General features: G+C 36.3%; 1 protein-coding gene across 4 annotated transcripts in view; it reads right to left on the bottom strand.

Moving 5' to 3' along the window:
* Nucleotides 1-16,513, bottom strand: part of LOC123558312 (solute carrier family 4 member 11-like) — a 95,501-nt gene that overhangs the window by 10,417 nt on the left and 68,571 nt on the right. For all 4 annotated transcript variants that reach the window (XM_053543254.1, XM_053543256.1, XM_053543253.1 and 1 more), the window contains exons 8-12: nucleotides 15,354-15,438; nucleotides 8,729-8,851; nucleotides 4,731-4,844; nucleotides 3,434-3,566; nucleotides 247-320 (exon numbers count right to left, since the gene is read on the bottom strand). In XM_053543254.1, coding sequence (XP_053399229.1) covers nucleotides 247-320; nucleotides 3,434-3,566; nucleotides 4,731-4,844; nucleotides 8,729-8,851; nucleotides 15,354-15,438 — 529 coding nt within the window. The remainder of the gene's footprint in view (nucleotides 1-246; nucleotides 321-3,433; nucleotides 3,567-4,730; nucleotides 4,845-8,728; nucleotides 8,852-15,353; nucleotides 15,439-16,513) is intronic.

The raw sequence follows: 16,513 nt of genomic DNA, 5'->3' as shown, positions 1-16,513 counted from the left end.
AACTATATTTTTTCAGATTTATATAAAAAAAAAAAAACACTGATCATAGAATTATGTGCTTTTAAAGTTTATGCACCATAAAGATATAGAGATAAAGCTATCACCCAAATATCTAAGTAAACAATTTTCTACTATTACCTATGTCTGATCTAATCACATTTAATGAAGATAATCAGGAGAAAAATACTGAACAGAACTATAAAAGCTTCGTTTAAGGCAATAGATGTAAATTGTATCATTACATACTTTGTACAGTATTTTTGATAGCATCAATTGTGAAAGCTATGGAAATGAACAACGCAAATATCTCCTCTGACGACCTGAAATAAAACAAAATTAATTGTAAGATTTCTATTAAGATTGATAATATCTGTCATTTGTTTACGAATTGGATAAAAATATCCGTCTCGAGGGCACCTGCGCGTTGGACGGTAACGAGAATTGCCGCATACATATAAGCTTTTTATTCTGATAAGATTATTTTTCTTGCATATCGTATTTTAAAAATAATAGAATAAACATTTTAGGAAATAGAAAAAGCACTCTTTCTTATATTAGGGTATGAACACAAAGCGCAGGAAATTAATGTCCGTAAACAGAAGTGAGGTCATGATGTTTTAGTGACATACATTTTAGTTTTATCACTTTTAGCGTAACGTTAGGTTCTTGCCGTAAAATAATGTATTCTGAATCGAGAAATATACTATAAGGAACAGAGAGAAACTATTATTATTACCTGATTATTTTGTACTTTACATAAACGACATATAATCAGTGCATGAATTGTTAACAGCATGACAGTCATCTGGCATGCGGGGTGCCAGATGGGTTTTGCCAGCATGGGTAAAATCACTGGAAACGCCAGCCTAGTGTGCAAGAATATAAACTTCCTAATACAGAGCACTATACAAACACAAAATAAAATCATCTAATGTAAAACATCTTAAAAGATATTTGATATAATATTGGTACTTCAAATACAATTTATAATATGCTTTTGTACAATAATGGAGATTATTAAAACTCAATGCAAGCCAAAAGCATTATATAAACTAGATGTGGTGTCGATCTATATGAAACAAGTGCCCCCTTTCTGTCACTGTACATAGTTTCATGACTCTAAGTGAAATATTTTTAAGATATATGCAACACACTTTTAAGCACTTTATCAGTATTTTTCACAAAGTGATGGACCGTAAGTCTGGCCTAGCTGAGTGAAATCCCAAAGAGTTACACCCTGTGCACAACTTTACATACTAAATAACAATCTTCTAATGTTAATGCCTCTAGAACAAGTACATTTTGAGATACATGAGACACAAACTTTTATTTTTTGACTAAGTCAAGGGCCATGACTCTGGTCTTGCAAAGTGAAAAAAAAAAAACCTCAGGTGCACAAATTCACATGCTGGATAATATTCCTACATGGTTTCATGACTCAAGGTGAAATCTTTTAAGGATATATGCAACATAGCACTTCATGTGTATCTTTTACTAAGTCAAGGACCATAACTCTGGTCTGGTTGAGTGAAATCCCAAACAGAACACCAGGTGCACAACTTTGTATGCTATATAACAATCCCCTAATGTTCTATGACTCTATGTCTAATATTTTTTCAGATACATACCCCAAAAACTTGTATGCCCTTTATGCATATTTCTTGACAATCATAACTCTGATCTGTCTTACAGTAATCCGGAAAAAAAATCCCAGGTGCACAACTTCACATGCCGAATAATATTCCTTTAATGTTTCATGAACCTAATTTAAATACTTCTTGAGATATGTCTACACAAACTTTTATGCTGTTTTTTGCATATTTTTGGCTAAATCAAGGGTCATAACTGTGGTCTGGCAGAATAATATTTCTAACAAAATCCCAGGTGCACAACCTCACATGCTGAATATAATTCCTGTAATGTTTCATAATCTTTGGTCAAATACTTTTTAGATACATGCGACACAAACTTAAGCCTATTTTTGACAAAGTCAAAGGCTATAACTCTCATCTAGCTGTTCGAGATCCAAATTAAAACCCTTGATGCATAACTTCCCATGTGATTAACAATCCCGTAATGTCGGATGACTCTGCATCAAATTTTTTTTGAGATATGCACAACACAAATTCGGATGGACAGACAGATGGATGGACAAAGACAACTCTAAGTGCCGCCCCCCTCTCCCCCTACCCCCAAAACATTTTTTGAGGGGCACAAAAATATGTAATATTATTAATATTTTACATCTAGTTTTTGTAGCTGTATGTTTTAGCATGTTTGTGTAATTAAATGGGGAAAAAATATATTCAATTTTCTAGCAGTGACAAACAACTTCCAAATGTAACTATTATCAAGAAAAGAGCTATACACTCAAATTCCAATAATGCTTCGCAATTAAGTATCAGGCACTAAAATCCTGAAAGGAGAAAATTATATGCTAGAAGACAGTAATCTATAAAGACCAGCTGCTGTAGAAAGCAAGAATTAGATTAAGTACCTTAAATAATATTATCTTCACATCTTGTAGAAGTAATGCAATTTGATAACCCCTCTGGGAACACACAGGTTCTAATTTCTATAAAAGTACATTTTGTACTTGTTTTTTTACCCCTTTTTTTAAAATCTGAAAAGTTTCTGGTTTCTGTCTCTGTAACTGCCAAGACATTGTGTGTTTTGATTTTGTAATGTTTAAAAATCATACAGTCAGGCAACTTTCCCTTTTTTTAATGGTGGAGGAATACTCTGCCCCTTGGAGCATTATCTCAGGTAATGCCCGGCATTCCCGGTAGAACCATCAATCCTCTCTAGGCCAGCTGGAAACTTTCCTCTGATGAAAATTCTATATCCCCAAGCAAGGTCTCAAACCCACAGCAGCAAGCAGCGATTTGAATCAATGACCTTAACCACTCTGCCAAACAGGCCATAAAGTTGTTTTCTCTACGATACATGAGACTTGAACAAATAATTTAACTGACATATTTTATTTTAAAGTATACCTATTTCAGAATGGTTTCTTACTCTCCGACTGCTTATTTTAGCTCAGTTGAAAAGAAAACCTTAAGCTCTGCATGACAGTTATCAATTTCTTCAGAATAACCAGTTTGTTTGTCTGCTAGGAGAGGTCAGGACCTCAGTGAAAAACCATTATCTCTACGGTATGAAGCTGACATCTTGTCTATTGGACTAACACTACCCTTACTTAACCTTTAGCATGCTAGATAAATTGTCGTCTGCTGGAAATGTCGTCTGCTAAAATTGAAAAGTTCATTCAATTTGCTCCAAAATTGGAAGAAATATTGTCAGAGTAGCAAACAGCTTGGAACCTGATCAGACGCCGATTTAATCGGCGTCTGATCTGGTTCCAAGCTGTTTGCAAAGGCTGTTAAATTCGCCTGCAGCAGGCTAAGGGTTAAACTAAATTAACTAGACATACCTTGTGGACCACTTCATGACTTCGCTGAGATCAAATGCCGAGTATAAAAATAGAAAGAAAGTGTTCCACAGTCCAACACAACAAAACATGGCTTCAAAGTCCAGGTCAAAATCTTCACATATACTGTAGATGACTGAAATAGTGACAGGTCAATGTTTAGAACGAAATTTAAACCCAGAATAAAAATTTACAATAAATCAAATTAGTTTAAACCAGTACTTGGGTGACTGCCTGCTGGTGACCCAAATAGGGCTCAAACACACAACCCCTAGGTTGAGCAGCTGACATCTTAACCACTAGACCACCGCTCCTCTTATAATATTTACTCTTCTCTATTGAAATTGATGAAAATATAATTGAGCCGCACCATGAGAAAACCAACATAGTGCATTTGCGACCAGCATGGATCCAGACCAGCCTGCGCATCTGGTCAGGATCCATCCTGTTCGCTTTCAAACCCTATTGCAATTAGAGAAACCGTTAGTGAACAGTATGGATCCTGACCAGACTAAAGATGCGTAGACTGGTCAGGATCCATGCTGGTCGCAAATGCACTATGTTGGTATTCTCATGGTGCAGCTCATATTGTACATGAATATATTTGTTCTCTATCACTAAAGATTATCACCAATTGTTGATCTATCCTGTGTTGGGACACAATTTCCATATACACTGTACAGTTCCTGCCCATGTGTTTCTATCAAATGATTACCTGACTAAAGCATTAATTACTGGCTACTCATATTCAATAAAGGATTTATAATTGAAAAGTAAAGGTTAGTTTTAAAGCAGCTTTATTCTTTATGTTCAAGAAGAACTCTGTTATACCTGTATTACATAGCCAGCCAAGGAATGACATAATCTGACTGCTTAAGACAGGTAGATGTTTAACACATTCAGGCCTATACTCTTAACCTTGAGTGGCAGTCTAATATGTTATTTTCAGTTGCAGTCGACTGCTGATTAGAAAATTAACCCTTACCCTGCTAACTTTCTATAATGAACTTGTCCATCTTTCAATTTGGACAGTACCAGTAACTGTTAAAAGGGGTGCTAACCAAAAATATACTGACTGAATAGCGAACAGTGCAGATCATGATCAGTCGGCATGATCTACACTGATTGCAAAAGGCAGAATTGATCGTGTTTAGCATGATAAGGGTTATTAACTGATTCATGCAGGGTGTGAAACATAAAAATTAAAACATAACAAGAAGTTAATTTGATAAGTTAACTTAACTGACTGGCTGCTTAAGATAGGTGACTGCTATGCAATGTCTACTGTAAAATTACATACTTTTGGTGTATAAAGCCAGTGGTGCAGTAGTCAGCAATACAATCTGTGGCGTTCCTCCAAACAGAGCAAATGCAAGACCTCCGATAGTCTGGGAATATAGCACCTTCTCCACATCTGTACAAAAGTGAAAAGCAATGTTTATATTTTTTGTCAATTTTAGGTAACTTGAATCATTTATATTAAAAAGGAGTAATCACTGTAGAAAAATCATTCTTGTAATTGGTAAACAACAATAAGTTGATACAAGAGGGTCATGATGACCCTGGATCGCTCACCTGAGTAATATGAGCTACATGTTTCAAATGTCAAACTGATGATAAAATATTAAGAAAGTCAGTAGGTCACATTCATGGTCAATAAATTCAGTTTTACGATTTGTGTGCAAAACTGTGTACGTCATCAAATATTCAAGACTGTATCTTTAAAAACAAGAAAGTAGGTCAGTAGGTCAAGGTCACAGTCAAGTGACATCATATTACTTGGGATCATCAGGTAATTATAATTAAACAGTCTTGGAAATAGGATCAGATGATTTTTTAAGTATTTTTCCTTTATAACTCACATAATAACCAAGTGACCCCAGGGCGGGGCCCCTTTTAACCCCAGGGGCATAATTTGAATAATTTTGGTAGAGGACTACTAGACAATGCATCATACCAAATATCAAAAGCCTAGGTCATATGGTTTCAGACAAGAAGATTTTTAAAGCTTTTTCCTATATAAGTCTATATAAAACTTGGGACCCCCAGGGCAGGGCCTCTTTTCACCCAAGTGGTACAATTTGAAAGATTTTGTTTGAGGACCATAAGACAATGCTACAAACCAAATATCAAAGGTCTAAGTGTTGTAGTTTCAGACAAGAAGATTTAAACTATTTTTCCTATATAAGTCTATGTAAAACTTGGTATCCCCGGGGCCGGGCCATATTTGACCCTAGGGGGATAATTTGAACAATCTTGGTAGAGGACCAGTAGATGATGCTACATACCAAATATCAAAGCCCTAGGCCACGTGGTTTCGTACAAGAAGATTTTCAAAGTTTTCCCTATATAAGTCTATATAAACCATGTGACCCCTGGGGCGGGGCCATATTTGACCCTAGGGGGATAATTTGAACAATCTTGGTAGAGGACCAGTAGATGATGCTACATACCAAATATCAAAGCCCTTGGCCATGTGGTTTTGTACAAGAAGATTTTCAAAGTTTTCCCTATATAAGTCTATATAAACCATGTGACCCCTGGGGCGGGGCCATATTTGACCCTAGGGGGATAATTTGAACAATTTTGGTAGAGGACCACTTGGTGATGCTACACACCAGATATCAAAGCCCTAGGCCCTGTGGTTTTGGACAAGAAGATTTTTAAAGCTTTTCCTTTCGGTTGCCATGGCAACCAGAGTTCTACATGGAATTCAATTCTTTGAATAATTTTGAAAGGGGGCCACCCAAGGATCATTCCTGTGAAGTTAAGATGAACGGGATGACCTAGTTTTTGACCCCATATGACCGAGATTCGAACTTGACCTAGAGGTCATCAAGACAAACATTCTGACCAATTCTCATGAGTTCCAAACTTAAACTGTGGACTCTAAGTGTTAACAAGATTTTCCTTTGATCTGACATAGTGACCTAGTTTTTGACCCCACATGACCCTATTTCCACTTTGGCCTAGAGATCATTATGACAAACATTCTGACAAAGTTTCATAAAGATTGAGCCACAAATGTGTGGCCTCTAGAATGTTCACAAGCTTTTCCTTTGATTTGACCAGGTGACCTAGTTTTTGACTCTACATGACCCAGATTTGATCTTGACCTAGAGGTCATCAAGACAAACAGTCTGACTAATTCTCATGATTTTGAAACTCAAATTGTGGTCTCTAGAATGTTAACAAGATTTTCCTTTGATCCGACCTACTGACCTAGTTTTTGACCCCACATGACCCAGTTTTGAACTTGGCCTGGAGATCATCAAGACAAACATTCTGACTAAATTTCATAAAGATTGAGTCACAACTGTGGCCTCTAGAGTGTTCACAAGCTTTTCCTTTGATTTAACCGGGTGACCTAGTTTTTGACCCCACATGACCCAGATTAAAACATGAACTTGAGATCATCACGACAAACATTCTGATCAAGTTTCATAAAGATTGAATCAAAACTGTGGTCTCCAGTGTTCACAAGCTTTTCCTTTGATTTGACCTGGTGACCTAGTTTTTGACCCCACATGACCCAGTTTCAAACTTGACCTAGAGATCATCAAGACAAACATTCTGACCAAGTTTCATAAAGACTGGGTCACAACTGCGGCCTACAGAGTGTTCACAAGCTTTTCCTATGATCTGGCCTACTGACCTAGTATTTGACCCCACATGACCCAGTTTTGAACTTAACCTAGAAATCATCAAGATAAACAATCTGACCAAGTTTCATAAAGATCGGGTCACAACTGCAGCCTCTAGAGTGTTCACAGTTGACGGATGACAGACGACGCTGGACAATGACCGGTCACAATACCTCACCTTGAGCACTTCATGCTCAGGTGAGCTGAAAATATAAAGGACATAATATAAACAAGAGCACCGCAAAGTGGAGCAATATATGCCCAAAGGTATGACCTCTGACCCTTAAGTGTGACCTTGACCTTGAAGTGAGCCATCCAAAACATGCGCTCTGCACGTTGTTTCAATGTGGTGCACATTTGTGTCAAGTTTCTTTGAAATCATTCAAGGGGTTCAAGAGTTACAGAGCAGACACGAAATTGCTAACGGATGGATGGACACTGGCGTCATAACATTTGTTTTGTTTTTGTTTTGGGTTTAACGCCGTTTTTCAACAGTATTTCAGTCATGTAACGGCGGGCAGTTAACCTAACCAGTGTTCCTGGATTCTGTACCAGTACCGTAGATACCCATGTATAATGCGCAGTTTTTTGACCCCCGGGACCACCCCCGAATCGTGGGTGCGCATAATACACAGGTATAGACAATTTTCCAACTTCAAAACAAGTTTGTTACCGATGTTCGCCATTTTGGTAAAGGGAAACTACTCCCCGCTCTTACTGTCTCCGCTAAAATCTATGATTGCCGTTACGTTCCGTAAACGATCGAATTGTTTATTTTTCTTTCAAACAAAATTAATTTCATATAAATTTAAAAGTATTTTGACGAAAGAAATGTTTATAAATCACAAAAATTATGTTACTAATTAAAGATCGAGAATTATCTTTAACCGAGATCAAACTGTGAACAACATAATTGACACGAGGTGACACGTTGATTGCCGGTAATTACTGGCTTTATGATCGTGACAAAAAGACTATCACACCTTTTGTTATCAGTTTAAATTGAGAAGCTCATGTCATTTTGAAAGATACCATTCCGAAATATTGAATCAGCTGCTATTTATTTATTCAAAATAGTGAATTAAAAAAGGTAAAACAACAAATATAACAATAATTTACTGGTTTTATTTTCGAGAAAACAAAAATCGATAGTACCGTGAGACCGATGCTGCTCTCCGCCATGGAGATAAAATTTATTACCGGTGTCGATGTAAACTCTACTTTCGTTTTCCATCCACCTCAAATTTGACCAAATTTTTTTTTTTTTTTTTTTTTTTTTTTTTTCCCCAGGATTTTGGACTAAGATCGGGGGTGCGCATTATACACGGGTGCGCATTATACACGGGTATCTACGGTACAAACCTGTTCTCGGCAAGTAACTGCCAACTTCCCCACATGAATCAGAGGTAGAGGACTAATGATTTCAGACACAATGTCATTTATCAAATAGTCACGGAGAACATACGCCCTGCCCGAGGATCGAACTCACGACCCCGCGATCTGTAGACCAACGCTCTACCTACTGATCTAAGCGGGCTGGCCGGCGTCATAACATAATATATCACTATGGAGGTATAAAAGTATATGTACAGAAAGTATACTACCAGTTTATCTGTGAACAAAAAAGACCAGAAATAAAGGTTTTGTAACTTACTGAGAGATCCGTAAGTATTTTCACTATTGAGTACACCAAATGCAATGGAAGGCATGAGGCAGGCAAAGTACAGGAAGAAAGTCGTAGATAGTGTCTTCTGTATAGACTTTGGTCCAACAACACCTGTAAATATAGTCACAATTTATCTTACCCATATCTTAACACAACTTTAAGCTGATGAAGTAAGAATTATTCTGAATGCACTATAACCTTTACCCTGCTAAAATTCTATAATGAACTTGTCCAAATGTCAATTTGGACAGTAAAATTTGAACAGTACCAGTAACTGTTAACAGGGATGCTCACCAAAAAGATACTGACTGAATGGCGAACAGTGCAGACAATGACCAGACTGCACGGATGTGCAGGCTGATCTTGGTCTGCACTGGTCACAATGGCAGAATCACTTGCAGCAGGCTAAGGGTTAATGGTAAAGCATAAAAATATCTACAACAAAACCAAACCAATCATATACAATGGTGTAAACATTACAAGTTTGAATTAAATGCCACCTAAAGCTCACTTCATTAATCTTATTTCTTCGGGACTTTTATAATGATGGGAAAATTTTAATTACATTGAATTTCTGTTAATTAAAGTCAAGAGATATCTTTTGGTGGAAACTTGCAGTTTTTTACAGCTTTAAGTCAGCCAAAGCTTAGAATGTTGCACCATTTTTAAATCACAATCCACGCATGTCTTGATAATGCACCAAAATATTGAGATCTTGATAATGAACTTCAGACCTATGTAGATGATAACATTATTTCAGGCCTATTGCACTATTTCAGACCTACAGAGATTATCACATTATTTCAGACCTATGGAGATGATCACAATATTTCAGACCTACAGAGATGATCACATTATTTCAGAACTAAGGAGATGATCACATAATTTCAAACCTACAGAGATGATCACATTATTTCAGACCTACGGAGATGATCACATTATTTCAGACCTACGCAGATGATCACATTATTTCAGACCTATGGAAATGATCACAATATTTCAGACCTATGGAGATGATCACATTATTTCAGATCTGCAGAGATGATCACATTATTTTTAGACCTATGGAAATGATCACAATATTTCAGACCTATGGAAATGATCACAATATTTCAGACCTATGGAGATGATCACAATATTTCAGACCTATGCAGATGATCACAATATTTCAGACCTACGCAGATGATCACATTATTTCAGACCTACGGAAATGATATTATTTCAGACCTATGGAGATGATCACAATACTTCAGACCTACGGAAATGATCACAATATATATATGGAGATGATCACATTATTTCAGACCTATGGAGATGATAAAATCATTTCAGATCAAATGAGATTATCATACTTTTAGACCCAAGGAATTTATAACTCACATAATTCAAGGCCAAATATGGTAACATTATTTCAGACTAAAGGAGTTGACCACAATATTTCTGGACTATTGTACTATTTCAGGGTGAAGGAGATGTTGACAATATTTCAGAGCAATCCCACTATTTTAGACTGAAGGAGACGATAACATAACTTCAGGCCAAGAAATATCATAATATCATCTCAGGCCTAAGAAGATCATAACATAATTTCAGACCTAAAAAAATTATCACAGCACTTCAGACCTAAGGAGATGATATTTTCCAATGTTCTATAGAGATGATAGCATTATTTCAGACCTAATGAGACAAATGAATTATCCAAGACAAGATGGGTGATCAAATTTTTCAGACTAAAGGTACTGATAAATTTATTTCCAAACAAAGACTAAAGGTACTGATAAATTTATTTCCAACCTAGAGATGATCACATAATTTAAGACCTATTACCAATATGGCAATGTTTATTCCTGACTTAAAGAGATGATACAATTTTTTTTTAGCCCAAAAGGGATGATCATATTATTTCTGATAACAACATTTCAGATGTAAGGAGATGACAACATGTAACGATGATGTAGGAGTGGAGCAGATTGTTTACCCTTTTATTTACTTTTGCCTTGATCTGATCAACTGATCTCTTTATCTGTTCCTAAAGGAAATTAACCAACAATCTATACATTATGATTATGGAAATGAAGATCTCCCCCACAGCATTGTACTACAGTAAACCTCGCTTATAAGGAACAGCTTGGGACCTCTAAAAATTGTTCCTTATAACCGAGGTTCCTTATATCCGTATAGCGAACTAATTCCTTGTAACCGAGGTTTGTATAACGAACACAATTTGTATAGCAAACACTATTTGACTGGCGTTTGAAAAGGCCCCCGGGTCGACCATGAATCTTTATGTGAGAAAGTTGTGAGTCTAGTACCGGTCCTTTCCTAGAGAGATGGTAAGAAACTGACTGCGTGTATATGACTGAAAAAGCGTTGAAACACGGCGTTTAAACCTAAACTAAGCCAAAATGTACGTCGGTAAGAATGACGTGATTTGTGTTTATTATTGTCGGCTATTTCTATCTTCTTTTTAGGAGAGCACTACATTATAATTATAAAATATGTTGGAGCCCTTACCTTGCTCGACAGCATGTTATGTGAATAGGCATCAATACTAATATAAAATAAATGTTCAAATAATTAATACAAACATGTTAAATTAGACTACCAATTAAGATTTAAAACTAGGGTGTTTATGACATACAGTGCATTACGACTAGACAACGGCGCCATACATATGGACTAAAGTGTAAACTATACCTATAGTTTCGCTATTGTCCATTTTAGCACCTGATATAATTTTTACAATTGAAAATTTGGTAAACCGGACTGTTTGCCATTGTTAATCACGCGTAATTAACACATTTATTTAGGATAGTATGACATGATCATGTCCACGACTTATTTTCGTTCAGTATTGTTATCATGAAATACCTTATACATGTAGCTCTCAAACATAATCTCGAGTAAATATAAATTAATGATGATATTATTTATTTTCTTTTTATCATAACCGTGAAATAAAACAAACTAAAGATCATAGAAATGAAATAATATATGTTTATTAATGTGCATAAAAGCGCGTAAAAGTGCCGACATTACTCTGACGTCATCAGCAATTCTCCTGTTTATTTCCAGTTTTCAATAATTTTTATTCTTTATGTCTGTTCGCTATAACCGAGGGGTTTTCCATTGAATTTCGTACTTTGGGACTAGAAAAAGTGTTCCTTATAACCGAGTGTTCCTTATAACCCAGTTCCTTATAACCGAGGATTTTTACATTGAATAAAGAAGGAATTAAATCGGGGAATTGAAAATTATTCCTTATAACCGAGTGTTCCTTATATCCGAGTTCCTTATATCCGAGTTCCTTATATCCGAGTTCCTTATAAGTAAGGTTTACTGTACTACAATAAATGGCTACTAAAATAGCCCATTAATTGATATAAATCTGGTGTGTGTTCCTATTACAGACAAGTCATGTATTTGTAGCTTAGTGTTTACAATTTTGACTGGACCTTTGTTTTCTTATATCCTCTATTTATATTTGACCTCAGCAGACAGGGTTTTGGACCCTGTATTAACTTGGAGCAGGGTTTTGGACCCTGTATTAACTTGGAGCAGGGTTTTGGACCCTGTATTAACTTGGACCATTTGTGAACAATACCACCTGGTTCTGCAGACCACGAGTTTTTTCTCTCTAATTTATATGTTTTTGCTAGATATTTACCTCTTCTGAACCTAAAGACCACATTTTCACACTCCTAGGACATGTCCTTATTGACACGTATGACTGTACTTAATCGTTCAAAAAGGGAATCCAGATCTAGTCTGAAGTATTTTATAGGACAACTTTACCAATAATCTAAACTTTCTGGAAAATGAAGTTCACCCTTACAGCAATACACTCAAGTAAATGATAGGGTATAAAGTGGACACTGAAAGATGTGACCATGTCATTACCAGAAAATAATGGGGAATGTTATTTTCAACTGTTCATTACAGGACAAGATGATGATCTTGTTTGTTTTTAACCCAAGTAATTATCTATAGTTTACAGAGATCCAGAGACCAACTGCTGAAAAAACACCACCTATAAATTTGTTTTAATACCATACTCTTAGCTAAAAGAAAAGCCATTAACAGTCAAACTTGTACTAAAGACCACCACCCTATACAAACCACACAAATAACATGTCTTGATGGCCAAAATATCCTCTAACAGATTATCTGTTAACTAGACCAGTTATTTCATTATCCAAGTTAGTCTTCATATACATAATTGTAATTCTTACCTGCTCAGAAAACAATAGATTATATAACTGTATCTTTGTACAGCCTGTAGCTTGTGTAATAGCATGCCCAAAACAAGAGCACTGCTGTATGCAAAGTAATGCGTCTACAGATCAATTCTGAGCATCATAGGTTAAAGCATTGTGTGGTTATTAAGTAGTAACTAAATTTCAAACAGACGGACAGATGACCAGCATAATTACATGGTATCTTAACATTTAGCAAGACAGTGACCATAAACTTTGACTAGGAAACTTCAAAATCATGAAGGGTATATGATGGCTGTTCTTCATGTGTAATTGGTCACTGTGACTTTTACCCACTGACCTTAAATGAATGGAGGCAATTCACTGCCCTATGGTGATGTACCTGCCAAGTTTAAGGGTTGTAGGTCAAGTTATTCTCAAAATACTGACAGGGAAGAGTTTTGCACTTTCATTGTGACCTTGACCTTTGACACCCCTACCCCTCCTCCTTCAAAAAAAAGGAAAAAGGTAGCCATCTACTGCATATAAACTATATGCTTGCCAAGTATGAGAACTGTAGGTCAATGCAATCTCAAGATATTGAGCAGAAACTGTCTTTGTACTAACAATAACCATGACCTAACCCATGAGCAATGTGCACATCAAGTTTGAGGATCATAAACCTATAGAGTTGTTGAACTGAAACAAAATCACTAACAGAAGAATGGATGGATACCAGCGCCGCGCATAATACCTCCATTCGAATGTATAAAAAATTAAATTGTCCCCATTTCTATGATCATACACTACAACATGATATAACAATAAAACAGAAGAGTTAGGAAGGCTTGTGATCATTAAAATATGACAGAGCAATAAATAATGATTTAGAGAGAGTATCATTTCTCATTTTATTGTATTGATGTAATCCAAGATTCTGCCACAAAGTCCTTGGAATCGACCTTAACAGATGTTTTACTGTTGTAAACAAAATATATGTATTTCCACCAGACCGCAAATTAATGCTTGCGCATTATTCATAACTGCTGGTAGTATCAAATTAAAGCAGTAATTAAATTTCAATATTGCAAATAACACGTCTTTTTTATCACACATACCATTTAAGGAAATGTTATTTAAAATTGAGAAAGGCACTTCATCACTTGTACTTCACATAAGCATAGAAAGAAAGAAGAAAAAAATGCTCCCCTTTGGTTGCATAAAAAACTGCCTGTGATAGACAATACAGCAGCCATCACCTCTTGCGGCCATTGGAAGATAAAACATTTTTGTACAGTTAAACCTTGCATTAAAAGACCAACACCGAATAAACACCATCTCTGATCAAGAGCCATTTGTAAAATTGTGCCCCCATTATGGGTTGTTCTATTTTCAGTTGCGTGATTACTATGACCATGACCTTTGACCTACTAACCCCAAAACAATTGGGGGTCATCTACTTCATAAGCCCAATCATGCTATAAAGTTTGAAGATACTGGATTATTGAGCTGGAACAGTTTTCAAGGTTCTGGCCTCTGTGACCTTGACCATTAACTTACTGACCAAAAAAAAAACAATAGGGGTTATTCATTTTATAAGCCCAATCATGCTGTCCAGTTTGAAGGTTCTTGGTCAAGTGATTCTCAAGTTACGGTGCAGGAATATTTTTGAATGTTCAGGTCCCTGTGAACATGACCTTTCACTTATTGATCCCAAAAATATTAGGGGTCATTTACTTCACAGGCCCAATCATGCTATCAAGTGTGAAGGGTCTGGGTCAATTGGTGCTCAAATTATTGAGCCGGAACCGTTTTCCAGGTTCCGGCCCCTGTGACCTTGACCTTTGACTTACTGACCCCCAAAGCAATAAGGATCATTTACTTCATAAGCCTTATCATGCAGTCCAGTTTGAAGGTTCTGGGTCAGGGGGTTCTCAAGTTACAGTGCAGGAATTTTAAATGTTCATGTCTCTGTGACCTTCACCTTTCACTTACTGATCCCCAAAATAATAGGGATCATTCAATTCATAGGCCCAATCATGCTATTAAGTTTGAAGGTTTTGGGTCAAGTGGTGCTCGTTATTGAGCAGAAACCATTTTAAAGGTTCAGGCCCCTCTGACATTGACCTATCGATTCCCAATCATGCTATCAAGTTTGAAAGTTCTGGGTCCTGTAGTACTCAAGTTATTGAGCGGGAATGGTTGACTCTACCGAGATGCGCAAAGCAATTTACCCCTATTTCTTCAGCAGGGTCATAATAAAGGACACAACTATATAACCTGGCTTGAAATTTACCTTTTTTTTCCTCCCCTATTCTATGCAAAAAAACAAGTTTATCCATTATGAGAGACTAAAGTTTGGTCTCCTTTTAAAGACAGGCCTTCATATACAGGTGTGACTGTATTAGTGAACCTACCATCTTTGTAGTCGGACCAATAATGTGGAATCCTCCTCTTCAGATCCCCAACAACTCCAGTCATAAATCGACAGCACTTCTTCTCCTGTTAAATAAAAAACAAAAGATTCTCTCAAAATATTTCCATGGGACCAATAATCACTGTCACTTGATTGGAACAAATGTAATTAGTCTGAATTCACTTCATCTCAATCATATGGCAATTTGTTATTGACTTACTGAGACAAAGAATTTGTTTTAAAATGCAGAAAAACTGCAAGGCTGCCAAATCAGGGGACTGTACTGCATTGGTGAGATCACACCCCATTGCACCACTATTTCCATGAAATTTGCAATCTTTATACAAAATCTTATCACCAGCTTTCCACTTCCTTTATGCTTTTCTGTATTTTTTTCAGCTCCCTAAACTCAGCCTTACACAGTATACAAAATGTTTTTGTAAGTCTCTCATGTACAGTCTTTAAAAGACATGAAATGTGATCAAAAATCTTCTATCTTCAAACAAAATTATATCTCAGGTTAGAGTCAAAATGGCCTTCCTGAAGTAATCATTGTATACTGAATGACTGGTATATGGTGATCCTGCAAACACATGGACAAACTTATTCTGTTGTTTGAACAGAACCATAAGATGTAATATTAATTTTAACCTTTATCGAACTTACTAAACACAAAAAAACTTTTATAATGTCTAATTTTTTGACCCCTGATACCACCTCCTGAATAGTGGGTGCATATCATGATTATAATTATTAGATGATTTTCCAACTTCATATTAAGTTTGTTTACTATTTTTTTCTGCATTTAATTTGAAGCAACACAAGTACAGAGTAAAGATTATAAGTTGTACGCACTGATGCACAACAAAAAAGTTCCCTCCCCGCCCCCAACACTCCTTTCCCAATTTTTTTATAGCTTCATTGAGGGGGCTCTCTCATAGGCCCAGCCCTCAATCCACAAGTTGTTGGCAGCTCTGCACAGTAATGTCAACTTAGCACCAGTATATACCTATCCATCCCTCCCACATCTCTAGAAGTTCTAACAAAAACAAAACATTTTTCATAAAATAACCTTTAAGCACTCCACTGCTACCAGTTGTTTGCTACAATTTCAGATTTTCCAGGGATTTGCATTGGAAACACATGATGAGTGAAATAGAT

The sequence above is a fragment of the Mercenaria mercenaria genome, chromosome 5 (genome assembly GCF_021730395.1).
Source record: "Mercenaria mercenaria strain notata chromosome 5, MADL_Memer_1, whole genome shotgun sequence".
NCBI classification, from domain to species: domain Eukaryota; kingdom Metazoa; phylum Mollusca; class Bivalvia; order Venerida; family Veneridae; genus Mercenaria; species Mercenaria mercenaria.
The sequence above is the reverse complement of the archived record's forward strand: the minus strand, read 5'-3'. Positions and strand labels throughout refer to the sequence as shown.